This window comes from Sphaerodactylus townsendi, linkage group LG11 (genome assembly GCF_021028975.2).
Source record: "Sphaerodactylus townsendi isolate TG3544 linkage group LG11, MPM_Stown_v2.3, whole genome shotgun sequence".
NCBI lineage: Eukaryota > Metazoa > Chordata > Lepidosauria > Squamata > Sphaerodactylidae > Sphaerodactylus > Sphaerodactylus townsendi.
Window position 1 is genome coordinate 77,034,824 of NC_059435.1, and position 27,191 is coordinate 77,062,014.

General features: G+C 49.2%; 1 protein-coding gene across 1 annotated transcript in view; it reads right to left on the reverse strand.

Annotated features, from left to right (window-relative positions):
* Positions 1 to 27,191, reverse strand: part of MAP4 (microtubule associated protein 4) — a 243,943-nt gene that overhangs the window by 142,123 nt on the left and 74,629 nt on the right. The window contains 2 exon segments of the mRNA XM_048510520.1: positions 10,823 to 10,891; positions 25,241 to 25,491. Coding sequence (XP_048366477.1) covers positions 10,823 to 10,891; positions 25,241 to 25,472 — 301 coding nt within the window. The 5' untranslated portion in view covers positions 25,473 to 25,491.

Consider the following 27,191-nt stretch of genomic DNA (forward strand, 5'->3'; position numbering starts at 1 on the left):
TTTGCCTCAATACCTGCTTCGGCAGAAGTTAGTCATTGTTAAGTCTTTGTTGTTAAGTCTAAGTTGCCTTTGAGGGGGAATTCCTCAACTTCAGGAGGTTTATTAAAGCCAGTTTTAAAAGGTTCTTTAAGTCTGGTCAACACCTTGTTTGTTCTTAAGGATTCAGCCCAAAACTATTTTCACTTCGCTGGTGTATTTGTGGGTTGTAGAGCTTCAGGCTGTATGGCCATGACTTCATAGCATTTTCTCCCTGACGCTTTTGCCATGTGACTATGGCTGGCATCTTCTGATGCAGGCAAAACCTCAGGAGAAAATGCTACCAGAACACGGCCATACAGCCCAGAAACCCCACAACACACTTTGTAGTGATTCTGGGCCATGGAAAGCTTCTAAACAAATACAAATTACTTCAAACGTCTAAGCCAAATAAAAAAAAAAAAATCTGGAAGAATTTCTAAGGTTCCAACATATGGGGAGAGGGGCAGGTACACCAAGAACATTTCCACTAAGAGACAACAAGACAGCTGAGAGGTTAGCAGACAAGTTTATTAGTGTTCATTCAGCAAAGTGGTACAGGATCAGTATATAAGACTGACAAGCAGAGACGTGGGTTACAAAACATTGTAGAAGCTTCGTATGATTATTGCAAGTGACTGAGCAGTAGAGTATAAAGGGTCTGTTGCCTCAAATAAAGAAACAGGCCCTGTGATTTGTGAAGTGCGTTTGGGCGCTGCCGAAGCAGACGCCAAAGAAGGTGGAGCAAATTAGAGAGCATCAGGGCTCCAGTACCTGAACTTTCTCCACCCAACATGCATGCTACTTAACAAAGCAAATTACGCTTTTGTTCCTCAAAAAAAAAGATAGTCACCAATGTGGTCCGCATTCACAGATCGACGTACCGTAAGCCCAACATAAAGGTGAGAAGAACTAAAATATGAAGGGAAAAAAATAACCAGAACTTACAAAAAATGCAGGATGGAGTTATGAAGAAACAAAAGAGAATTGGGAGGTGTCTCTATTTAATTGGATGTAATATGCTGCCCCTTCCCTTTTTGGGTCTCGTAAAGCATCAGAACCAAAGTCCTTAGAAAGCAGTTACCCAGCTCCCGAAGAGCCCCGCGATTACCTGCTGCATGCTCTTGCGGCCGGCCGGCCATGACCAAGTGTTGAACGGGGATCCTGCTACAGAACTGAAAAGATCCTTGCAGCCCATAAAGCAGGGGTCTTCAAACTGTGGCCCTCCAGATGTTCAGAGACTCACCTGGTTCGCATCTGCGGCTGGTATCTCTGATGAGTCTCTACCATTCTGGCTACGCTGGCAGGGGCTGATGGGAACTGTAGTCCATGAACATCTGGAGGGCCATAGTTTGAAGACCTCTGCCAATAAAGGTTCATTTTTCGCTTTAGAGCTCTTCCGCTTCCATCTCAACTCCTACCACACTCTACTGGAAGAAGGTTTGCTACCTGATGTCTCAAAAGTATCGGAGCAAAGGACTGCAGAAACGCACGCAAGCTCTTCCTCAAATGTCTTTCCTTCTGGCGAGCCGCCAGGCCAACTTTTCTCCCCGGTGGCGGATATCTTGAGCCACTTTAGATAAATGCACCTCCTACAAACAGCCACCACTGCTTCTGCGCAACTTGGAAGCACGCGCATTCCTACTAACCACCCCAGGGCTTGCATGAGATTCCAGCTGAGAATACGGAACTTGCGGTGGGGACACATTCCGGGGCGACCTACCTAACTCTGATGTCCAGAAGTCCGGAGGAACTGAACAGCAGCAGCGGTTTTTCAGCAATGAATCGGGTAGAGTCCATTCAGGTGCCAAGGGGTGATTTACACAGGACAGCAGATCTGACTGCCTGCGTGGCATTTGAAAATAAGATGGCAAAACACGGTGCCCGCTCTAAAGCTACAGCTTTTTGGGGAGCAAAATGTCATGTACCCCTCATGGACAGCTTCCCCTAAAAAAAGGTGGGAATCATTCGGTATGGCTGCAAATTATCCCCTGGTGCTCTCTTAAAACATTAGGCTCATTCCGCATTACGCAATGCACCTCAAACTGCTTTCAATGTTCTTGAAGCTGTGCGGAATGGCAAAATCCACTTGCAAACAGTTGTGAAAGTGGTTCGAAAATGCATTATTTTGCGTGTGCGGAAGGGGCCACTATTAGTTTCTGACCTCCATTTACATATGATCGTATACTATTCCTTAGTTTGCAGGATATATCTCCAGATACAATTCCCATCAGCCTCTGCCAGCATGGCCAATCAGTGATGGGAATTGTAGTTCATAACATCTGGAGTGCCAAAGGTTTGCCACCATTGCCTTAAGGAGTCCTGTAGCTTTATAATCTTGACAGGTTACAGCTAACTGGTATTTATTGTAAGTCCTTACAGTAGCTGCAGAACCCGGGTTGGTTTTTTGTGTTGATCATTTTTCAACAATAGCTGCCAGGATACATCTTTGTGAAAGGCCGCTGTTAACCACTCCTAATATTGTCTACTTTCTCTAGGAGTGCATTCTTTCTATCAGATGACACTGGGGAAAGGAGGTGGACGAGAAGCTCTGGTTCCATGGTTAGGAGGGTTGGCTGTGATTGGCCCCTGGCCCCTGACTAGCACACCGAGGCTAACAAAAAGCAGCCTCTGTTCTGAATACTCGGAACACGCCGGCCCCCCGCAGAAGCCGGATTCAAAACTAATGAGGCCGAGGGGCAGGACACAGCAATGCTCCTTCTTCCCACAACAAAATGCTGAAAGCCTCGTTGTTGTGATGCACGTTCCGGCAGCGGGACCCTGTGTCAGGGAAATCCAAAAAAAATAAAAGCGCATTCTGGGCACCAGCCAAGCTTATGCAAGGGATCAATGCTTGTGGTCTTAAGCTGGAGACTCAGGCAGAAAGCAGGTGAAGGATGCTGTGATCACAGATCTTCAGAGGACCGACCGGCGCTGAACCGCCACAACGGCAGGGTGGGGAAGGGGAGTGCTGAATGACAACGCTGAAGGAACTGGCAGCTCCTTGTGGACATCAGCCACAAGACGCTTCACCGTTCGACTGGCACACCACCTCTAGCCACGGTGCAGCACACAGTGGCATAGAACAGCAGCCAGACAAGACATCTCTGTTGCACAGCGGAAGACTGGTGCGCAGGCGGCCAAGAAGATAACCAAGGGGTGTCTCACAACGATGATCGCTAACAGGGTACAGCTGAACCTTCCTATTCCTATTCCTAGGGCCGTGGTGGCGAACCTTTGGCACTCCAGATGTTATGGACTACAATTCCCATCAGCCCTTGCCAGCACAGCCAATTGGCCATGCTGGCAGGGGCTGATGGGAACTGTAGTCCATAACATCTGGAGTGCCAAAGGTTCGCCACCATGGTCCTAGGGAAAGTCGTATGAAAGCCCAAGCGTTCTCCTTTCCTGGGTCCAGAGCAGGGGCCTGCAACCTGCCATGCTGGCGGGGGCTGATGGGATTTGTAGTCCATGAACATCTGGAGAGCCGCAGGTTGTAGACCCCTGGTCCAGAGCTACACAACGCCAACATCAGGGGGCCTGGGCACCCCAGCTTGCCGCTAGCAAGTTCTGTTTGATCCATCAGCCCAGCACACTCCAAAGCCATGGAGCAACCAAGGCGAGAGAAGCAGAGGGTGGATTTCTGCCTTCCCTTGCAATCTCAACCCAGATTTCGTTTGTTTTTCTCCAGCAGCAAAATCAGCCACTGCCCTTCCTCGCGGGGGACATGAAGTTCATTGACAGGTACACTAAGCGCATCAGCATTTGATGCGCCCCGGCTCTGTGATATGCTCCACCAACTGCATTCCTCCCCCGACATGAAGCCTCTGCAGACGCCTAGTCAAGAGCTCCAAAAAGAGCTCATGAGCGAGACGTATGGTGCTTACAGCAGACCTCACCTTAGCAAAGCCACGCCCACTCCTTGCCTTTCCAAGAGCAAGAGACGTCTACCGCGGGGCTGAGCTTTCTCCATTTGAATCCCCTGCTCATCTGTATTCTGCAGCACAGAGGCCCCTTTTGAAGCAGTCCATAAGTAGGAACACAATTCAGCCACGCTTAAAAGGAAGAGGGAGAGATCTGCCTCGCAGGGCAAAGGAAACCTCGAATGTATGGCTCCGTACACATTTTGAGAGCGCTCGCTCTGCGCAGAGGGGCCGATTTCTACCCAAGAGAGGGCAGCCCCTGAAATTGCAAGCGACAAGATAAACCCACAGACAGAACGGGAGGAGTTCAAAGAGACAATTCCCTTCCCACTCCGGCTGCAGCCTTGTCAGATAATTATTTCATTAGTGATTTTGACATGTCTGATACGGCTCTCTGTACTTTCTGCAACGGTTTTCTCTCCTCCTGTCAGTCGACAAGAGGAGAGGAATTTGCACCTGAACGGCAGGCAGGCACTTCACCTGCACGAAAGGTAGACTCAGCACATGAGAAAAATCTTCCATGAAAGCAGAATGCCGTCTGCCGGGTATAAGCTTGATGCGAACAGCGCGACGCGATCAAGGCGATTGTGCTTTCGTTAACAGCCGACAAGTGACAGGCTCTCTCCTCAAGAACTCTTTGATAATCTTTGGTTTTTTACGCACAGTCAAATGCAGATTTTGGGACAACTGTTCAAAGGCATTTGAAAGGAAGAAATACCTGATCCAAAACAGAGCAAGATGGGGGAAATTAGATCATGCTCCTTCTTTGGGGTGACTTTGAGAGCAGCGGGAACAATCAGGGGGGTGGGGAGCAGATGAAGGGTGAAGGAGGAAAGCTGAAAAACTCACATAAATGCTTACACGGGACTGAAGCAGACGACCAGGGCTGGTTCCCCCCCCCCCCCCAAAAAAAAACGTTAACTCAAATCTACTTCTAAACAAAATGCAAAAGGTGGTTAAATGAAAAATGAAAAAAAAATGAAGTTAATAAAGAGAGAAACTCATCATGGTTGTGAAAAGTGCGGTTCCGACCCCCATTGGGCCCCCGCCCCCGCCCCCGCCCCGTGTCCACACTCCGGAAAGGCTTCAACAAGCGCTGCAGAGCAGACAGAGGGAGGAAGAGGAGGAAGGTGGTGGCAGTGCCGGGCCAACAGCAGATCTACCCTGGTGGTTCTTCAGCCCCCAAAGAGAGTCCGGAAGAGCTCTGTAAAATGCGGAGGGGTTGTGTAGGGTTTTTTTTTTTTTTTTAAGAAGTGCAATGGCGGGAAGGAAAGCGCCCTGGTCTTGTGTCAGTAGCAGCCACAGAGTCTAGGCTTCTAGGAGGAAAAAAGAGATAGAAAGGGGGGGAGACGACAGGAGAGAGGGAAGGGGGTGGGAAAGGGCATAAAAGCATTAAGTCATTAGTAAACATGAACATTAATGCACAACAAGCAAAATATTCCCTGTAGGGCAGCCGGCAGACCAGAGACAAGGGGAAATGCACTTTTACAAGAGGCTCATGCTGTAGTGGGGAGGGGACGGGGGGGGGGGGCGGAGAGGGAGAGGAAGGCAGCCAGTCCGCTGTACTAAGCATGCAAAAATCGGTACGTGTCTGTCTTCATCAGCAGATAAGTGATGTCAGTCCAAGGAGATGAGGAGACCCCTAAAAGCACACTGCTGAAAGCCGATGCGTCTAGAGAAGGCTCTCTGGGGATTTCAATGTGCAGAGCCGAGTCCTGAAAGCCCTGAGCTCACGGGGTTCTCACCACCACCAAGAGGAAATCAAGCTGCCTCAGCACCTTGCAGGGCTGGAACAGGACTAGGTTAGAATGGCAAGAGCCACGCCTTCCCTCACTAAGAAGTAAACGGAGGCAGAACCGACCCGGGAATTTCCCTTGCATAAGCCTGGTTGTAATGAACTGCTATGGGGTTTAAATGTGCCTAAAAGCTCCTGGTGGGTTGAGTTCCAAGTCCTGACCTCCCCTCCCCTGCCCACCCACCCCCACCCCCGTCCACTTCACATGCCACAAAGGTTGACAATACGACAATACCATTTCTAAAGGCAAACGAAGCTTCCCATTCCTAACAACTTGCCAGCCTCGATAATTCCATGTTCATCTCATAAGAATATAAGAACTAGCCTGCTGGATCAGACCAGAGTCCATCTATTCCAGCACTCTGCTACTCGCAGTGGCCCAACAGGTGCCTTTGGGAGCTCACGTGCAGGATGTGAAAGCAATGGCCTTCTGCGGCTGCTGCTGCTCCTGAGCACCTGGTCTGCTAAGGCATTTGCAATCTCAGATCAAGGAGGATCAAGATTGGTAGCCATAGATCGACTTCTCCTCCATAAATCTGTCCAAGCCCTTTTTAAAGCTATCCAGGTTAGTGGCCATCACCACCTCCTGTGGCAGCATATTCCAAACACCAATCACACGTTGTGTGAAGAAGTGTTTCCTTTTATGAGTCCTAATTCTTCCCCCCAGCATTTTCAATGGATGCCCCCTGGTTCTAGGATTGTGAGAAAGAGAGAAAAATTTCTCTCTGTCAACATTTTCTACCCCATGCATAATTTTATAGACATAACCTGGTGCCCTCTGGGGCTTCCATAGGACATGCAGACCGCAACCCTAGTTTCTTGCAATCAGACAGAACACCCCAGGAACGGTCTCCTGCACGCCACGACAGATGGCTGCTACGACGATGGCAGACACTGCGACATGACACATGACCAACAAATCCAGCAGCTGTGCCCTTCCTGCGCTTAGCAAATCTTCACCCTGCACTACTGTGCAGAAGACATGCAGACTGGGGTCCTCAAAGAGGGGCCCAGGATATCTTCAGGGCAAGGAGGACATGCACACTTATGTCTGTCTTGTTCTGACCGGCAGCAGCTCTCTCTGGGTCCTCAAGCGAAGGGCCCCACACTGAAGAGAACCCAGGACAAAGCAATCTGTCCCTGGTCTAGGGGCTCTCCCCTTCCTAAGGCACTCGTGAGCTTCTCCTGGAATATTGTGTGCAGTTCTGGGCACCACAATCCAAGAAGGACATTGACAAGCTGGAATGGGTCCAGAGGAGGGCAACCAAAATGGTCAAAGGTCTGGAATCCATGCCCTACGAAGGTAGACTTAGGGAGCTGGGGATGTTTAGTTTGGTGAAGAGAAGGTCAGGAGGTGACATGATAGCCCTGTTTAGATATTTGAAGGGAAGGCATGTTGGTGAGGGAGCAAGCTTGATTTCTGCGGCTCCAGAGACTAGGACCAAGAGAAATGGATTGAAGGTGAAGGAAAAGAGATTCCACCTGTACCCCCTGACAGTCAGGGCTATTTGACAGTGGAATGCACTACCTCGGAGTGTGGTGGAGTCTCCTTTGCAGGTTTTTTAAGAGAGGCTGGATGGCTATCTGTCAGAAGGGCTTTGATTATGTGTTCCTGCACTGCAGGGGGTTGGACATGATGGCCCTTGGGGGTCTCTTCCAACTCTATGATTCTATCCTTTCCCAGACCAGACCCTGAGGTGGGCCTAAATCCCTTGGAATGCTGTGCCTCCTCCTCCTCCTCCTCGTGGGACTGGAACTCAAGGCCTCGTTTCCATTGCTTTTTAAAAATACATTCTGCTTTTGAACAGAGTGTGAGCCTGGGGTGAGTAAAACCGAAGCCGTGTTTTTTTCTTGCTCCTTTTTGTCACTAAACTGTCCCTTACAGAGCCAGGGATCAAATTCAGGCTGCTTCAGATATGACTCCACGGAGGAATCACAACTACAAATGTACACCTTGGATCTGCCTGCCTCTCAACGCTCTGTACCCTGCACGGCAAAACAAAGAGAAAAGATTTATTGCCTTGCCCGATGGGCCTCAACAGTCTGGATCTGAGAATATCTGGACAAGGAGGAGATCAGATGAATGAAGAACCTTGTCGTAGTTTGGGAATGTAGTCGAGGGAGAGAGGCTACAAAGGCTCAGAATAAATCCTGGCAGATCCAGACTGTGGAGGCCTGCCAGGCAGGCAAGGCGGTCTGGCTTTGAAAAGCTCCTTCGGAGACTGCTGTACTGCAAGCTATTGAGTGGCCATGCAGCCATGCATGCCCAGCTCATGCAGCCATGCAGCCATGCAGCTCAGGGTCACTCACTGATCCTGTGCAGGAGCACAACCAAGCAAGGTCCAAGAATCACAGAACCACAGAGTTGGAACGGGCCATACAGGCCAACTAGTCCAACCCCCTGTTCAAAGCAGGATCAGCCTAGATTGGTGGCGAACCTATGGCACTCCAGATGTTCATGGACCACAATTCCCATCAGCCCCTTGGCCATGCTGGCAGGGACTGATGGGAATTGTAGTCCATGAACATCTGGAGTGCCATAGGTTCGCCACCACTGGTAGAACACCCCTGACAAACTGTTGGTCCAGCTGCTGCTTGAAGACTGCCGGTGTGGGGGAGCTCAGCACCGCCCTGGAGCAGCCAGAGGTATGATGCCAGGTGCGAGGGCATGCCAATGGAAACGAAAGTTCCATGGGAAACGAAACGAAAGTTCCATGGGAATGTCAACTCAGTGCATGGCAGCTGTGAAAAAGGCAAACTCTATGATGGGGATCATTAGGAAAGGAGTTGATAATAAAACTACAAGGATTGTCATGCCCTTATATAAAGCCGTGGTGCGACCGCACTTGGAGTCCTGTGTTCAGCTCTGGTCACCACATCTCAAAAAGGATATCGAGGAGATAGAAAAAGTGCAGAGAAGGGCAACGAGGATGATTGAGGGACTGGAGCACCTTCCTTATGAGGAGAGGCTGCAGCGTTTGGGACTCTGTAGTTTGGAGAGGAGACGTCTGAGGGGGGATATGATTGAAGTCTATAAAATTATGCATGGGGTAGAAAATGTGGACAGAGGGAACTTTTTCTCTCTTTCTCACAATACTAGAACCAGGGGGCATCCTTTGAAAATGCTGGGGGGAAGAATTAGGACTAATCAAAGGAAACACTTCTTCACGCAACGTGTGATTGGTGTTTGGAATATGCTGTCACAGGAGGTGGTGATGGCCACTCACCTGGATAGCTTTAAAAGGGGCTTGGACAGATTTATGGAGGAGAAGTAGATCTATGGCTACTAATCTTGATCCTCCTTGATCTGAGACTTCAAATGCCTTAACGGTCCAGGTGCTCGGGAGCAACAGCCGCAGAAGGCCATTGCTTTCACCTCCTGCACGTGAGCTCCCAAAGGCACCTGGTGGGCCACTGCGAGTAGCAGAGAGCTGGACTAGATGGACTCTGGTCTGATCCAGCTGGCTTGTTCTTATGAAAGCAGCACCAACATCCTCAGATGCCCTGGCACAGAAAAAAACCCCAAGCAGCAGATGAGAAACAGGACACAACTCAGGATGCAACCAGGAATCACAGGTGGGCTAGCTGACTAGTGGAATAACAGTCCTCCACAGGATCTCCCAGGACTGCACCGACGGTTTCCACCCCCATTCCATCAGCCAACTAATGCTGCCTACAGAAACCTGACCTGTGGAGATGCATTTAGCCAGAGCTGCTGTTGTATAAAACTGCATTGTGCCCACCGCTTTCCCTTGGAAAAGCCTAATTATTTTGATTTGCATAAAACAGTGCAATTTTGACTTTTCTTTCTTTTTTTCAATGGTAGTGAAGCCAGCAAGGGCACAGGAGTCAGGCAGTACCCCTCACTCCCCCCACACACACACACACCTGAGCAAAAGAGCAATAATTGATAGTGTCATGTCCGCCCCTCCCTGTCCCCAAAAATGGAATGAAGCAAGAGAGCCATAAAAATGTCCAGGGTATAGACTGAAACAGGGGACAACTGCAGGGAGGGAGTGGGCAAGAAAGGTTTCCCAGGTCTGCTAACAGGAAAGAAGTCAGAGGAAACCCTTCAAGGGAAGGAAACGGGACCACTCCCTCAACCCCCAAATCAAAGCTGCCGATAATTTGTAGAGATTAGCCCTTCAAACCTTGTATTTGTATCATGTTCTATTAAGGTTAGCATCATATATCTAATTCCAAACTATGCCACAGAGCACAGCTCTACACAATTAAGCTAGGAACAGATGCGGGGGGGGGGGGGGCTGTCTCTACAAACCTGAAAGAAGTCCCAAGTTTGCTGAAAAATCTAAAATCTTTTTTTTTTAACTGGGTTATTAAACTCCCCAGAATAACGTGGGCGAGGGAGACACGGGGGAGAATAAGACTCCCTCCACAAGTCCTTGTAGACACCCTCCCCCCCCGCCCCCACTTGGTCCTCTCTGAAGAAGACTTCTGTGCCCCCTGAGTGCCCTGCCACACCCCTTGGATCAAGTGAGGACACGGAGGCTGGTCTCTCTTTTTGGGGCTGAGAAAGTGACTGCTTTTATGAGAAAAACAAACTTGTGTTAACAAGGCAGCTCATGTGAGTGTTTGAGAGAGGAGAAGGCAGCCCAGGAAGCCAGGAAGAAGCAGGCAACTTAACTTTCTACCTCGAAAGACCTCGAAAATTCTCACTGGAGCATTCTAGAACCAAGGGTGGGTGGAAGAATCGTGACTCACTGGGAGCAAAAGGCTTCCTCGAGAGTCACGGAGTTCAAAAAGGCCTCCCACAAGCGGCTGGCAGCAAAACAAGGACATTGCTTTGCAGAGGAAACCTCCGACAGGAAAGGGGGAACGCTACCTCCCTGGTAAGGGGCTGCTTGAATGTCACAATCTGGTGCTGAGAACCTCATTCTTAGGTCTCCGCTGAACTGCGAGGTGGGAAACACACGTGCTTCCATGTACGCCTAAACACACGCGTACCCACAAAATGGCTGCATGGGATCTTACTGCGGGGAAGCACCTCTCAAGACCAAAAGGGTGTACACACACAAGAGAGAGAGACACACACACACACGCACAGGAATGGGGCTACCAAAAAGCTCACCCTTCCGGCCGCCTTCTATTCCATGATCGCCGTTCTCCACCACACCTGCAGGTCCAGTAGCTGAAGCACCTGGAAGACAAGACACCATCTTACCAACACGGGGAGAACCACCAGTCTCATCTCAACACCATTTTTTCAGCAACGTACAAGGGAGATTTCAAATACAAGCCCTTGAGCCGTTCGGGGGGCTCCCTTCGGGATGCGTCGTGCTTTACCCGGAAAGGTCCGTGGGCTGAGACACTGGCGGCCGCCCGCTGGGGATCAGCTGCCTCACTTTCTGCTCCACCAAAGCAGGGTGCTTGCTGCCTGGGTGAGGAGTTCACAAAGAGAGTTGGGTTTTTTTGGATTTATATCCCCCCTTTCTCTCCTGCAGGAGACTCAAAGGGGCTTACAATCTCCTTGCCCTTCCCCCCTCACAACAAACACCCTGTGAGGTAGGTGGGGCTGAGAGAGCTCCGAGAAGCTGTGACTAGCCCAAGGTCACCCAGCTGGCGTGTGTGGGAGTGCACAGGCTAATCTGAATTCCCCAGATAAGCCTCCACAGCTCAGGCGGCAGAGCGGGGAATCAAACCCGGTTCCTCCAGATTAGATACACGAGCTCTTAACCTCCTACGCCACTGCTGCTCCAAAGGAGGACGCAGGGTCTGTGGCAATCCCAGCCCTCCAGTTGATGACGCTGATATTTAGAAAGAGACTCTTCACTGCTGTCTGCTTTCCAAAGGTGCATTGCTCCTGTGGTGAAGGGGCCTGGAGGAATTCCCTGCTGGCAGGAATGGTAAAGGAAATGCCAAAGAGGAAAATGCAGCCATTTCTTGGGCACTCCTAGAACAGGCGCCCCCCTTTTGGAACGGCCCCCATGTAGAGTCTAACACAGCAGTCAGCGTTTGAAAGGGCTGCTTCTCTGGATACTGGCAGCCATGTTGAGCCCTCGTTTGCCACAAATGCAGCTGACAGCCTGGCAGCTCCCAGGAACCCTCCGCAGCACGTTGTTCATTCAAGAATGCTGAGCAGTTGTCTCAAGATGGCATTCTGAGCTCCCCAGCCCCCACCCCGAGCTGCATAGGTGTACTGTTTTGCCAGGTGTACTGTTATGACTATTGTTATCTTGTTGTTTACACTGTCACATTTCATGCTATTATGCGACGTTTATTGATGTTTTTATTGGTGATGTTATGCTTAGGATATTTTCTACCATGTGAAATGTTAGGGATTATTGTTATTTGCTGCTTATATTGCTTACATTTATTGACGTTCTTACTTTTCTTACTATTGCTATAGTTCTTACTATTTCGTAATGTTATGCCTATTGATAAGAACATAAGAACATAAGAACAAGCCAGCTGGATCAGACCAGAGTCCATCTAGTCCAGCACTCTGCTACTCGCAGTGGCCCACCAGGTGCCTTTGGGAGCTCACATGCAGGAGGTGAAAGCAATGGCCTTCTGCTGCTGCTGCTCCTGAGCACCTGGTCTGCTAAGGGATTTGCAATCTGAGATCAAAGAGGATCAAGATGGGTAGCCATAGATCGACTTCTCCTCCATAAATCTGCCCAAGCCCTTTTTAAAGCTATCCAGGTTAGTGGACATCACCACCACCTGATGTTTTGTTAATTGACTACGACCCATGATGTTTGCTATTTCTATTCTTGTTGTTCGCCGCCTTGAGCCCTAGAGGGGAGGGAGGGTGATAAATTGAATTATGAAATGAAAAATAAAACTCCTGGGCTATCTGTTTGGAACCGATTCACAGGCTACACTCTTCCACGTTGAGCCTGGCACCATCTGCCTGCAAACAGCTTATTTCTGTAGCACTGGCCTAGGATTTGGGCTACCCTGTTTCAGCTCCCCACACTGCCTGGAGCGCAGCTTGGGCCAGGCGCACTGTCCGACTGGCCCACCTCACAGGGTTAGGAGGATAAACTGGGGAACAGCCTGGGTGGCTCCTTGGGGGAACGGCAGGATAAATATGTAACAGAGGAATGTACAGATTTAAGCACAGCAGCATCTGGGAACAAGCAATGAGTACAAAGGCATCGCTATACGTAAAAGCTTGTCTATAACCAGAGTCATCAAAAGACCCTATTCAAAGAAGAAGGAAGCAGCATTTGCGGCACAGACAAGAGCGAAACTAAAACCAGACCGAGGAACTCTGCTCAGTTCCACCTCGCACAGAGCAGGCCTTGCCTCAAGCCGCAGGAAAGCACAGCGAAGCCCCCCCCCCCCCCCTCCATCAAAAACGCTTCGGCTCTTGAAACAGATGCTCCAAGTAAGGGGAAATCAGCCAAGACATTGACCACGTGCGGTCCTCGCCAGATGTGCCCCAGCAAAGCAGCTCCCGTTCTTCGCCACCTGCAGCTCCCCAGCACTGAAGCCAGTTTGGACTCTCCTTCCTATCAGGAGTGCTGGCAAGAATGTGTTCCTGTCAAATATCCCTGTGCTCAGCTCAGCTTCTTTCCTTTCCCTTCCGCCCCCACCCACAACCCCCCACCTGCCACTTTGAAATTATCTAAGTCAGTGGTGGCGAACCTATGGCACTCCAGATGTTCATGGACTACAATTCCCAAAGGTTGGCCATGCTGATAGGGGCTGATGGGAATTGTAGTCCATAACATCTGGAGTGCCAAAGGTTCGCCACCACAGCCTTATACACTGCAAAGAAATGAATCATTTAAAAAGTTCTCTCTCTCTCCCTCAAATCATGTGCTGGTCTTTAGCTTAAATAAGTAGTATACTGAAGGCACAATCTGTTAGGTCAGGGATGTGCAACCTGCGGCTCTCCAGATGTTCATGGACTACAAATCCCATCAGCCCCTGCCAGCATGGCCAATTGGTTGGCAGGTTGCACACCCCTGTGCTAGGTTCTGCCGGGGCCGCCTGCAGCTCCTTCCACTAAATCCAGCAGCTGAGCCTCCAGGCCAGTGTTTCCCAACCTTTTCGAGGTCAGGGTACCCTTGACCTCACTCTTCATATCTCACGGTACCCCTGCCGCCACCCTCCACCTTCCCCTCCCATTGCCCCTGCTTGCCACACACCCCACCTTCCCCTCCCAGGGTGAAGGGTAGCACTGGGGGTGGTGGTGGCTGCTGACCCATGGGCCAGCTCCATGTCCTTGCTGGCGCCGGTGGGAGACACCACAAAAATGAGGGGGGGGCGGTAGTGTTGCCGCGGTACCCCTGGGACATGCTCACGGCACCCCTGGGTACTAGGGACCCCTGGTTGAGAATGGCTGCTCCAGAGGAACAGCAACATCTGTAAATGCTTCGCAGCGCACAGAACAGCGAACGGGCTGAAAAGCTTGGCTCCGGAGAGGCAGGCATGCTACGAGACCAGACTGGGGAATTACCAGATCTGTCTTCGGGCTTACCCTAGTCCCTCCGGGACACACGATGACGTATCACACAAAGGTGTTAGCTATTAGATAAGCTGGCCGAAGCCGAGGACCCAGGCCCTCTTCCAAATCCTGCCTTGAGAGCATCAGGAGAATAAACTGAGAACACTCAAGGACAAGGATGCTTCTCTCTCCCAATCCACTTACGAACGCTGGCTGAAAGTCCACGGCTATTTGTATGCAATTATATGCTCAGGGAGATGCGACGGAGCCATTTGCAGCCTTAGCTCTCTTCCTTCTTTTGTGGCGGCTGGCTCTGCCGAGGGGTGGGGACGCCGCTCGCCTCCATGTTTTGCCATTCACTTCCTCCGAGCCAGAAGAGAACACAGCCAGCGCCCCCTGGTGGACAGTTTACAGTTATCCAATCCAAGGTGCCTTATGAAGTTGAAATAATTTTAAGCAACAAGACTCGTCATAAAGGATAAATAGGCCGCTGAGCAAAAGCACATCTGTTTGGCAGAAGTCCAGTCGATGGGGACGGGCAGGGGATTTATTCCCTCACTCTAGCACAGGGGTCCCCAACCATCTGGGATTCTGACATGGCATTGTGGGCGCAGCAACAAAATGGCTGCTTCAAAATGGCTGCCGCAGGAGGCGGAGCCAGCCAGAGATCAATTTCCATAGCCTACCTTCAGCAACACAGTGTAGAGCAGTGGTGGCGAACCTTTGGCACTCCAGATGTTATGGACTACAATTCCCATCAGCCCCTGCCAGCATGGCCAATTGGCCATGCTGGCAGGGGCTGATGGGAATTGTAGTCCATAACATCTGGAGTGCCAAAGGTTCGCCACCACAGGTGTAGATTCTTGTGCTGTGGTGGCAACTGCAGCCAAAGTTACATTTTTTAAAAAAAATCGACACATCCAATCCACTCTCCAGTAGCCAGTTAAAAGCCTTACTGGGCAAAAGCCCTACCTACCCCCAGCCACTGCCTAAAAGCACTAGATGGGTGCCATGATGACCACAGGTACTACATTAAGAGACCCCTGATGAAATAACTGGGATACACTGGGGTGCTGTGTGGTTTCCGGGCTATATGGCCATGTTCTAGCAGAATTCTCTCCTGTGGTTTCGCCTGCATTTGTGGCTGGCATCTTCAGAGGATCTTCAGCCATATAGCCCGGCCATATAGCCCGGAAACCACACAGCACCCCAGTGATTCCAGCTGTGAAAGCCTTCGACAATAAACTGGGATACAACTTGAAATATAGTCAAGGGCTGAGATTCTTGGTTGCTGTTGTTAACTGGATTTACCAGCCACTGAGATGTTTGGAAACAGAAAGATTTTAAAATAATGGTTCCTTTATATATATATGGTTCCTTTATATATATTATTCTTTTGCTCCATTTATACCTGTGACATGCTTTCCCAGTTTTTTATATATATATATAAAAAACTGGGAAAGTATGTCACAGGTATAAATGGAGCAAAAGAATGTGGAAGAGAGATGGTTCCAATTCTTCCAACTATGAAATTTTGCTAATTTGAAAAAAGAGCTTATTGCATCTACAGCTCACTCAGTTTGAAAAGCTGACAGATTCTGAATCTATTGTCGAAGGCATTCACGGCCGGAGTCACTAGAGTGTTGTGGGTTTTACAGGTAGCAAATGCTACTGGAACACAGCCATACAGCTCAGAAAACCCACAATACCCTAGGTCAGGGGTCTGTAATCTGCGGCTCTCCAGATGTTCATGGACTACAATTCCCATGACTACATCTGGAGAGCCACAGGTTGCAGACCCCTGCCCTAGCTTCTGAATCTGTTATCAAAGGGACTGCTGGATGATCCGGGATAATAGAATGGAACGTCTCTAACAAACGGCAAACACTCACACATGAGCTGATAACAGAGAACAACTGGCAGGTACTTTTAACTTCTCACCATCTGCTACAAATGTGAGGATAAAAGAAATTTTAAAATAAAATTCTATCCCAATGGCCCTTAACTCATCAGAAGCTCAACCAGATGATTTATACAAACCAGCCTGTATGCTGGAAATCTGGCCACAAGGGTCCAGATTTCGGCCACGTGTTCTGTCCACACCCCATCTTAAGGAAGTCCCAGAATGCTATTCTTAGAGAAACAAAACGTCTAATGGAGTACACACTAACGAACGATCCAAGAGGTTCATTATCAGGGCTTTTGCTGAAAGACGTTCAGAGAGTACATTCAGGAATGGTTCTTGATTTCCAACAGCAGCAAAAAGGTTATTAGCATAACATTGGGGAAAAGTACAGACTTAAATATTGAATCTTAGATAACTAAAAATTTGAGAAAAGTCTGATTATCTAAGCGGACTGAATTGGTTAATCTGAAAGGACTAATAGGCCTATTAATTCAGACTGGAAGTCTTTTTTGATTTCTGGGATAAGAAAAGTACATTACAAATTTTATGTATTTATTTATGCAGGTTTCTTACAGAGTACAATATGTCTAATGAAACACAGCCTCTAAGATATTTTCTAGTTGTGGGGTGAGCAGGGAGAAGTGATTCTAGTATTTCTTGTTAAAACTATATGCCTTGTTTGGTTTAAAGAACTAAGGATTCAGGGATGAAGTTAATTTAGTAATCATGACTATTTTTTACAGATAGCTTATCTCATTTATTTTTTAAACTTATAGTTTGTTTCTCGGAATATATTACAGATTATGTAAATTTGCTTGACTCAGGGTAAACCTGTAAATTACACAGAAGTGAGAGAGGGAGAAAGAGAGAGAGAGAATAATAAACATGTCTTTTTAAAAGAGAGAGAGAGAGAGAGAGAAAAAAAGCCATCAGCAATATCTCCAACTGAGAAGCGACAGATCTGAAAGGCTCCCCTCCGGATCAGCCCAAGGTCAATTGCTGGCAGTAAAGCTGAGAAGGCAGTTTTTACACCCTGTTCAGGATAAAGATGACAGGAGATTGGTGACCTCCTCCGCCATTTCCTGGACCGCCTTTGTTCTAGAATGCTCCGCTTGGGTGCTCCGCTTGGGTGGAGCCAAACGGAGCATTCTAGAACAAAGGCAGTCCAGCATCTGGTGGATGAGTTCACAAATCTCCTGTCATCTTTATCCTGAACAGGGTACACGAAGGAAGAAAGAAGCGGCAGGCTGTGTGCCCACCCCCCCCACACACACCCCCGGCATTACATGAGAGAATAAGAGGCTTAGCAAGAAATGGTCAAATTATGATGTTCAGCTGCTTGATCAAACTAGCTTGCCTGCTGTCGTCATTCCTGCGGTGGGAAATGGCGTGAATTGGGGGGGGCTGAGCAGAGGGGTCGCCCCAAAATCACTCTGGTGGCTAAGTTAATGCCGCCCCTCCAAACACGACCCCTCCGCACTCCTGCAGGTCAGAAAAGCTCTGGGCTGGAGTCCACTGATTGCTTGTTAAGCTTGCCTAATCTGGTCTACAGAGTTTAGCCAGCCCCCCCCACCCCGCCCACCCCCAGCACTGACTGACGGAGCAGCCAATTCCCCAAGGAATCTCGTTCCAGCTCTGATTGTGGCAAGACGGAAGGCGCTCGGCCCACAGAGTCAGTCCGTGGTGAAGTTCTGTCCTGCTCTTTGGCCTCAGGAATTGAAAATCAGACCAAGGGTGACTGCACCGCTTGGTCCATAAGGAGACCTAGAGAAGAGGCTGTTGTGGGTCTTCCGGGCTGCGTGGCCGTGGTCTGGCAGTTTTTGCTCCTTGTGTTTCACATGCAGCTTTTAGTTCCAACATGGAAGCCTCTCCATTACTTTTCCTTTTTGCCTTGGTTGGCTTTCCCAGATGTGTGACTCGTCACTGGTGAGTCTTGGAGCTGGCCCAGAACAGCTGGCCACTTCTACTGGCTCTGCCCCCCCGAAGTGTGGACGGGGCTCACGCTTTTCTCAGCCCCTCTCTCTTCTTTCGCTTTGGCCAACTTGGATTTTTTTGCAAGTCCATGGTGCCAATTTCTGGACTCTGAAATAGCAGGCCCAAAGTTTTCACCCTCTCCGGCTTGTCTCAGCTGGGCTCTGACAGAGCTTGTACTCTGATTTAAAAAAACAGCTTGAACTGTTTGACTGCTGTCATCTTCTATCAGATGCCTCACGAATTTGTTCTCCAGTTGTTGAATTTGTTCTCCAGTTTTTACTTCTTCAAGATTGCTTGTCAGCAATAAGCATCTATAAGCAGTGGCGTAGGAGGTTAAGAGCTCATGTATCTAATCTGGAGGAACCGGGTTTGATTCCCAGCTCTGCCGCCTGAGCTGTGGAGGCTTATCTGGGGAATTTAGATTAGCCTGTACACTCCCACACACGCCAGCTGGGTGACCTTGGGCTAGTCACAGCTTCTCGGAGCTCTCTCAGCCCCACCTACCTCACAGGGTGTTTGTTGTGAGGGGGGAAGGGCAAGGAGATTGTCAGCCCCTTTGAGTCTCCTGCAGGAGAGAAAGGGGGTGGGATATAAATCCAAACTCCTCTTCCTCTTCTTCTTCCTCTTCTTCTTCTTATTTTTTCCCTCTTATTGCTGTCTTTTCTCCCTAGCTCATTTCAATGCATTATCTCAGAGGTGTCCCAACTCTGGCACTTCAGATGTTCATGGACTACAATTCAGCAGGGGCTGATGGGAACTGTAGTCCATGAACATCTGAAGTGCCAGAGTTGGACACCGCTGCATGACCTATTGCTGATCTTGTCTGGAGATTTTTTTTTAACTTGCCCTGTGGTCAAAGCGCTTGTTCTTGAAGTCTTGAGGTGCTCGAAGCCCAGATGCCCTTTTCTTCACATGAAAAATCTGTGGTACTTCAACAGCTTCTCTCAGAACGCCTCCTTTCTGCAACTTTTCCCAGCTGTTTTGTGGACTATCGCTTACCTAATCTCCTGTCTGGAAATGAAAAACACACCTCTCTGGCAGCTGCCAAATATATCTCAGCTGCACTACATATTCAAGCTACTGCCATTCATTCATTGCCTAGTTAAACATCCAGTGGTTCTGTGGCTACTTTTAATAGTAATTTTAATTTGCTATTTTAAAATCTGAATTCGATATTTTCTTCTTCCGGCAGGTTCCCTTTTCTCATGTATTTTAATTAATGTTACATTATTTTATCGAAAAGCTTACATAGCATGTGGACATCTTTGTCTAAATCAGGGATCTGCAACCTGTGGCTCTTCAGATGTTCATGGACTACAATTCCCATCAGCCCCTGCCAGCATGGCCAACTGGAATTGTAGTCCGTGAACATCCGGAGAGCCACAGGTTGCAGGCCCCTGGTCTAAATGACTCAGGCTGTTCCAGGGAATCTCTCTTTAATTGGCATTTCCTTGCTTTAGAGTGGATGTCGATGCACATTTCCCCCACCCCCACTGGCAAAGGGGTGACCTGGATCAGAACTAGCAAGAAAGCCCGTTCCCGTAGTCAAGTGCAATAAACCAGGATGCCCCCCAGGTTCAAGCTTCCTGGACACAAAGTCAAAAGTGAATTCAGGCAAACTGAAACTCTTCCCAGGGGGAGAGGCAGCATGGTGTAGTGGTTAGAAAGTCAGGCTGGGATCTGGAAGACCCACGTTCAAATCCCTTCTCATGGCATGGAAACTTGCTGATCTGGGCTCAATCACACTCTCAGCCTAAGCCACCTCACAGAGTTCCTGTGAGAATAAAATGGAAGCAAGAGCACAGTACGGTGATTCAGGTCCCAAAGGGAAGGCACAAATGAATGGAATAAATAAGTAAATTCCCACTCTGAAACACGGGGATTAATATCAATTCTACCTTGCAGGGCTGTTGTCACGATGACCAACCATGAATCAATAGTCACCAATATCAGCAGCCAAGCCACCCAGATTTGAATCCCCGAAAGTTTGCTGGGTGACTTTGGGCCAGCCACACACTCTCAGCCCTGACACTGGCAAATATTTGGGAGAGAGACCTCCAAGGAACATCGGGGTCGCGATGGGGAAGCAGGCAAGGGCAAACCACCTCTCAGCATCTCTCGCCTGGAAAACTCCACCAGGGATCGCCAAAAGTTAGATGTGACCTGAACCCAGAGACCGGGGGGGGGGGGGCGCCCAGGGAAACACCTGCTGCAGGTGGGCCCCCCCATGCCCCGCTTACTTTAGCTGGTAGGAGCATGCTGCAGGCCACCCCTCGGCCCGGCTCAGTCAGGCTGCTCCTTCAGCCAGCAGAGGCTCCGTCGGCTAAAGAAGCAGCCTGGCGGGGCCAGGCCAAGCCGGGGGGGGGGGGTCTCCCCTCCCCTCCCACGTGACCAGCTGGTGTGTGACTGAGGACATATGACCCCTCATGTCCCCGTGAGTGTTCCGCCCCTGTGAGCCCAACCCTCCACGAAAAAAGCTAGGACTATACCAAAGATTAAAACTGCAACGGATGTACAATGACCGACTGCAGCTTCGGGGCTCCGAATCACCATGTTGGTTCCCAGCACCTACACTATCCTCGCCCGGATTCTGCGCCTTACATTCCACTCTGCATTCCAGATAGGTATAAAACTTGTCATTTTGAAAACAGAAGCTGGGTATTAGAGCAATTACATCCGAACTGTCAAACACGAGCCCAGAGACAGCTTAAGCAAGTTGGGAAGGGGGGGGAGCCAAGCCAAGGGGTTTCGTAAACAGCCTGCAAGGCTTTGCGTCCCTTGACAGCTTCCCCACAGCTCACCAACTCCCCACCCCCTTTTCAGAAGCTAATATTAGGCGCTTCTCCCCACGGGCTAGGAATCTTATGTCTTTCCGGGTAAGGCAAGGTTACACTCACTAGAAGAGAAAGTTATACATCCTGACACAAGATGTAAGTTTACTTTTAAAGGAAGGTTATATAAAGAAGGATTCTCCAGAGCAGACCTTGCAGCATTATTACATAAGAATGGATATGCTGCCACAGGAGGTGGTGATGGCCACTAACCTGGATAGCTTTAAAAGGGGCTTGGACAGATTTATGGAGGAGAAGTCGATCTCTGGCTACCCATCTTGATCCTCCTTGATCTGAGATTGCAGATGCCTTAGCAGACCAGGTGCTCAGGAGCAGCAGCAGCAGAAGGCCCTTGCTTTCACATCCTGCACGTGAGCTCCCAATGGCACCTGGTGGGCCACTGCGAGTAGCAGAATGCTGGACTAGATGGACTCTGGTCTGATCCAACAGGCTAGTTCTTATGTTCTTATGTTCTAAGGGGAGCTTGTTCCAGACGACAGGGGGGGAAGGCTGGGCAAGGAGGAGGGCTTTACTTGCAAGATGCTGAAATTACAAGGGAAGAAGAGGAGTTTGGATTCGTACCCCACCTTTCTCTCCTGTCAGGAGACTCAAGGGGGCTTACAAGCTCCTTTCCCTTCCCCTCCCCACAACAGACACCTGGTGAGGTAGGTGGGGCTGAGAGAGTTCTGAGAGAACTGTGACTAGCCCAAGGTCACCCAGCAGAAGCACATCTGGTTCACCAGAGAAGCCTCTGCCACTCAGGTGGAGGAGTGGGGAGACAAACCCAGTTCTCCAGATTAGAATGCACCTACTCTTAACCACTACACCCACGCTGGCTCTCGAGGGAGACAGAATATATTGTCAAAGGCTTTCACACTCAGAATCAACTGGCTGTTGTGAGTTTTCTGGGCTGTGTGGCTGGGGTCAGGTAGTTTTCGCTTCTAACGTTTTGCCCGCCTCTATCACTGGCATCTTCGGAGGTGCGTCATGGTGAGATATGTTCTCATGGTGGAGAGAAACACACGGCAGGGACTGATGGGCATTGTAGACCATAGACATCTGGAGAGCTGCAGGTTGCAGACCCCTGGATTAGACACAGGAGGATACACCTAGCTCTAAAAAAGGGTACCACTTCCAAAGGGAATCACATGATCTGACGACTGATTACTTGTTCCCAAAATGCTTTGTGATTTTACCTGCGTCTCACTGTTTTTAGCACAGTCCATTCCCCATCTCAAGTATTGACTTTTGATCAGCATATTTCCCCCCCACTTTTTCTCTGTTTTTTGAACATTCAATAAAGATTAAAACCCAGCTGTTAAGGCACCTGGTGGGCCACTGCGAGTAGCAGAGTGCTGGACTAGATGGACTCTGGTCTGATCCAGCTGGCGTGTTCTTATGTTCTTATCTCACTGTGACAGGCCTCTGAAGATGCCAGGCACAAATGTAGGTGAAACGTAAGGAGCAAAAGCTACCAAACCATGGCTGCACAGCCCAGAAAACCCACAACAGCCAGGAGAGAGAATAGGTTTAGGAAACCAAGGAGCTTCTGTGAAGGGAAAAAAAAAAAACCCCGAGGCACGCCAGGGAGCCAGTAGCAACAACAACAAAAAGAGTGTATAGTCAGAGATGCTGCAGAGAAAGGCGACTTGGGCAAAGAGCTAACTGGAGAAGATGAGATCAGAAAGCCGAGCAGCCGGATGGAAAACAGTGACAGCCGTCTAGACAAGCGGCAGCCAGATGAGTGCCCAGAGCATTTTAGCACTTAGGAGCTGAGAGCGGGAGGGAACTGCTTGGCTACCGAGGAAGAGGAAGGGGAGGGCCCAGCAGGCCAGGCTTTGTGCTGCTGTGACAGTGCAGGCATCAGTAACTTCAACACTGAGTCAAGCGAGGGACGGGGGGATTGGGGGGGACATACAGCTGGAATCGCTAGGGTGTTGTGGGCTTTCCGGGCTGTATGGCAGTGTTCCAGCAGCATTTTCTCCTGATGTTTTGGCTGCATCTGTGGCTGGCATAGATGCTACTGGAACACAGCTATACAGTTCACACTCTGCACAGCACCGCCCCCGCCCCCAGTCCTTTGTCTGGAAGCACACCTGCGGACCTCCTGGCCTCAAAGGTCTTGTGGTGCCAAATCTGCAGGAGAGCTTCCAAAACTACCTCTGCTTCTCATTTGCCCTTGCTACGGTCGCCACAAGTTGGCAGAGATTTAATGGCACTTTGCACACACACACACGCACTGCAATATAGCGCAGAGTCCCAGGAAGAGGCCCAGCTCACCCTGGTCCAAACTCCTTTCAGCAGCTTTGTGAGGCCCACTAAGACTCGAGGGCTGGGCTCACCAGAACCAGAAGCAACCCAAGGATTGCAGCACAATAAGCCACCCAATGGAAGAATCTCCCTCGCGATGCCATCTTCTCCAGAAAACTAATCAAAAGCGTGGGCAGGGACATCAATTCATCTCCTGGCTCACCGATAACTTGGCATGAGTCGTGCCAGTCTCAGGGGTCAATAGATCTGAACAATCCGGCCCAATGGGCAAGCTCATCCAGCAGCGGCGTAGGAGGTTAAGAGCTCGTGTATCTAATCTGGAGGAACCGGGTTTGATTCCCCGCTCTGCCACCTGAGCTGTGGAGGATTATCTGGGGAATTCAGATTAGCCTGTGCACTCCCACACATGCCAGCTGGGTGACCTTGGGCTAGTCACAGCTTCTTAGAGCTCTCTCAGCCCCACCCACCTCACAGGGTGTTTGTTGTGAGGGGGGAAGGGCAAGGAGACTGTCAGCCCCTTTGAGTCTCCTACAGGAGAGAAAGGGGGGATATAAACCCAAACTCTTCTTCTCTTCTTCAAATAAGCACCCAGCGACATTTTGCCCTGACCGTGAAAGAAAGGAAGAGAAGGGCACCTCCTGAGCTGGTAAATTAGAACTGGTAGCAACCCAAGGACTGTTCCTCTGTCGTTTTGGTCCAGGAAAGGACTCCCCCTGACCCTGGGCCTTCCCTAGCCACTTTGGCCACTATGTTCCTGCCATAAGATCAGGCATGAATGCATATTTCTCATTTGCTACGTAATCTGCCCCCTGCTTCCCTCAACCTCCCTGCCTACTTCTCCATCTCCTTTCGCTTGTCCTAGTCAGACAGAATATGGATCCCAAACCTTTGCCACCCACCTCTCTCTCTCCATCTCTGTCTGGGGACACTTCTACTCTTGTCCCAGCACAGCCCTGGGATTAGACCAGGGGTCTGCAACCTGCGGCTCTCCAGATGTTCATGGACTACAATGCCCATCAGCCCATGCCACCATGACCAATTGACCATGCTGGCAGGGGCTGATGGGAATTGTAGTCCATGAACATCTGGAGAGCCGCAGGTTGCAGACTCTTGTCCCAGCACAGCCCTGATAGGATCAGCTTCCAGAGGTTTTCCAGATGTTCATGGACTACAATGCCCATCAGCCCATGCCACCATGACCAATTGACCATGCTGGCAGGGGCTGATGGGAATTGTAGTCCATGAACATCTGGAGAGCCGCAGGTTGCAGACCCCTGGATTAGACACAGGAGGATACACCTAGCTCTAAAAAAGGGAACCACTTCCAAAGGGAATCACATGATCTGACGACTGAGGAACTGTACTAAAGGGCATTAGGAAGGTTGAGAACCACTGGTCTAGCAGCTAGGTCTAGCTAAAATCCAATTTCCGTTATCTAGCTTTACTTTGATAGACTGTGTAAATGCTTATTCATGTTCCTTTTTACGAGGCTGTGATTATTGATGTTATGGATGCTTAATTCTGTTTACATTTATAACGTTATGATTATTGATGCTTTCCATACTGCCTAGATGTGATGTTGTGATCATTGTCGTTTATCTATGCTATTATTAATATGCTATAATTACTGATGTTAATTCATGCCAGTTATTTATGATGTCATGATTATTGTTATTATTATGGTGATATTATTATTGATGTTTTGTTGTTTACGATTGTTGTTGTTCGCCGCCCTGAGCCCTTTGGAGGAGGGCGGGATATAAATCAAAGAATAAAATAAAAATAAAAAATAAAATTACTTGTTCCCAAAATGCTTTGTGATTTTACCTGCGTCTCACTGGTTTTAGCGCAGTCCATTCCCCAGCTCAAGTATTGACTTTTGATCAGCATATTTCCCCCCCACTTTTTCTCACTGTTTTTTGAACATTCAATAAAGATTAAAACCCAGCTGTTATCTTCTTCTGTCATCTCCGAAGATATTGTCCAACTTTTCATTAATGAAAACACAGACTTCAAAGCCCTTTCACCCCAGCCCTTGGGTGGAGGGCATGTGTAAAGACCACAAGTCCATAGCCGTGCAATTCACACTTGGGCTCAAACACTTACGTTCCACCTGATCTGCGTGGGGCTTGGTTTTTGCCTCTTGGGTCCCAGCCTTCATGTCGTCATCGTCTAGGAGAGGGACATAGTCCGTTTTGCCAACTTTTTCTCCCACCACATCGTCAAATTTCTCAGCTTCCAGGGTGGCCATGAAATCCCGCTTCACCTCTTCCTCAATCTGTGGGGGTGGCTCTGTCAGGGCATCTGCGAGACTGAGGCCGTGGTCCAATTCAGCCATGGTTCAGCACCTCTGCAGGCTAAAGAAAAATATTAGGGAAGAGGGATTAGATTTATTACCACGAGATGGCTTTGTCTGGCACAAAAAAAATTTAAACGTCTTAGGGCCTGTTGCCTCTCACCTAATCCTGCCCGCCCAGGGCTCTGGAACCAGAACAACAGATTGCCTCAATGGATCAATCAAGACATAATCACCAAGATAGAGAGATTTAAACAAAGCCTCTTGATAATTCAGTCATTTCTTCAACAAAGAAGGGTGCGCCCTTCACTTGGATAGAAATTCTAGTTCATGAGTAAACCAAGCCTTCTTTCTACCCAAAATGAAGACCATGCAGACTACAAGAGGGGGGTTTGTTGTGAGGGGGGAAGGGAAAGGAGATTGTAAGCCCCTTTGAGTCTCCTGCAGGAGAGAAAGGGGGATATAAATCCAAACTCTTCTTCTTCTTCTTCTACAACCCGACACACTTGTACATTTGGGGGGGGGGGAGCAGGGGGAGTTAAATGTACACGTGCCGCAAGGCCACCAAAAGAGAATAGCTACCTGCAGGCCACAGCATAAAGCAGATCGAAGGATACCCAACCTTCTAACCATAACTGGGAATCCGGAAAGCACTTTGTATGCACTTGAATCACACAACCAAACATTTCCAGAAGCAAGGGCTAACTGCTAATGACCAAGGTAGCCATCTGTGAAGAAAGTGTATATATTCCTTTAAGTTTACTTACAGATAGAAATCATTTATTTTGTATGGCAAACACTTGGTCTTAGGCCATAAGCAACGCAACTTTTTGGCCTTCATTCAACTTGTAAACCGTGTTTGTGTTTACACCACGGAAATTGGCTTTTACAAGATCACATTCTAAACCTGTCCGATAGGTCTGTCAGAAGGTCTGTCAAGAGTGATCGGATGAAAGATGGGGAGAGAGAGGCTTCAGATTAATACCAAGACTCATTCTGAGACCCAATTCATGACTTCAACTGTCTTGTTTTTATATACTTGGAACTAGATCTGGGAGAGAAATCTGTTTGTATTTTCTTTTTTTTCTTTTTAATAACATTTTTTAAAAATTCAGCTGTTCAAGAATATCTGGATCAAGGACCCCTGTTTCTCAGTACGTTCCTGGAAAGAAAGCCCTAGCTTACGGCAACCCCTCTTTTCCTTCACCCTCCTGAATTTGCAGGGTCATCAGCAGAGATATGGAGACTGAACATAACATGGGGATAAAGAGCTCACAGGATATCCTGGTGAGATCCAAGATAGCAGCCCAAGAGTCAGAGCTGGGCTCCCAGTCCCCGGAATGGCTCGCCAGTCCCCGGATCATCATGCTAAGCCCATGTCATTGAACATGATCTGTTATTTAGAAGGCCTGACCACCCTTGCTCTCTCTGAGGGCCTTTTATTCAGTGGTGGGATCCAAAAATTTTAGTCACAGGTTCCCATGGTGGTGGGATTTAAATTGTGGTGTAGCGCCAATGGGGCTGGGCGGGGCACGACGGGGGCGTGGCCGGGCATTCCGGGGCGGGGCTTTTCTGGGCGGGGCTGTGGCAAAGACTCAGCCACTGTGCCGGTCCTTGGGCGGGAAACGAATGCACGCAGGCGCAGGCTGCCACGCACGCTGGTGCCCCTCCTGCTAGACTGCTTCAAGTTCTGCGCGCTACTGCTGAGAGGAGGGGCGTAACTAAGGCCAAAATCACCAATTAGTAACCCCCTCTCAGCAC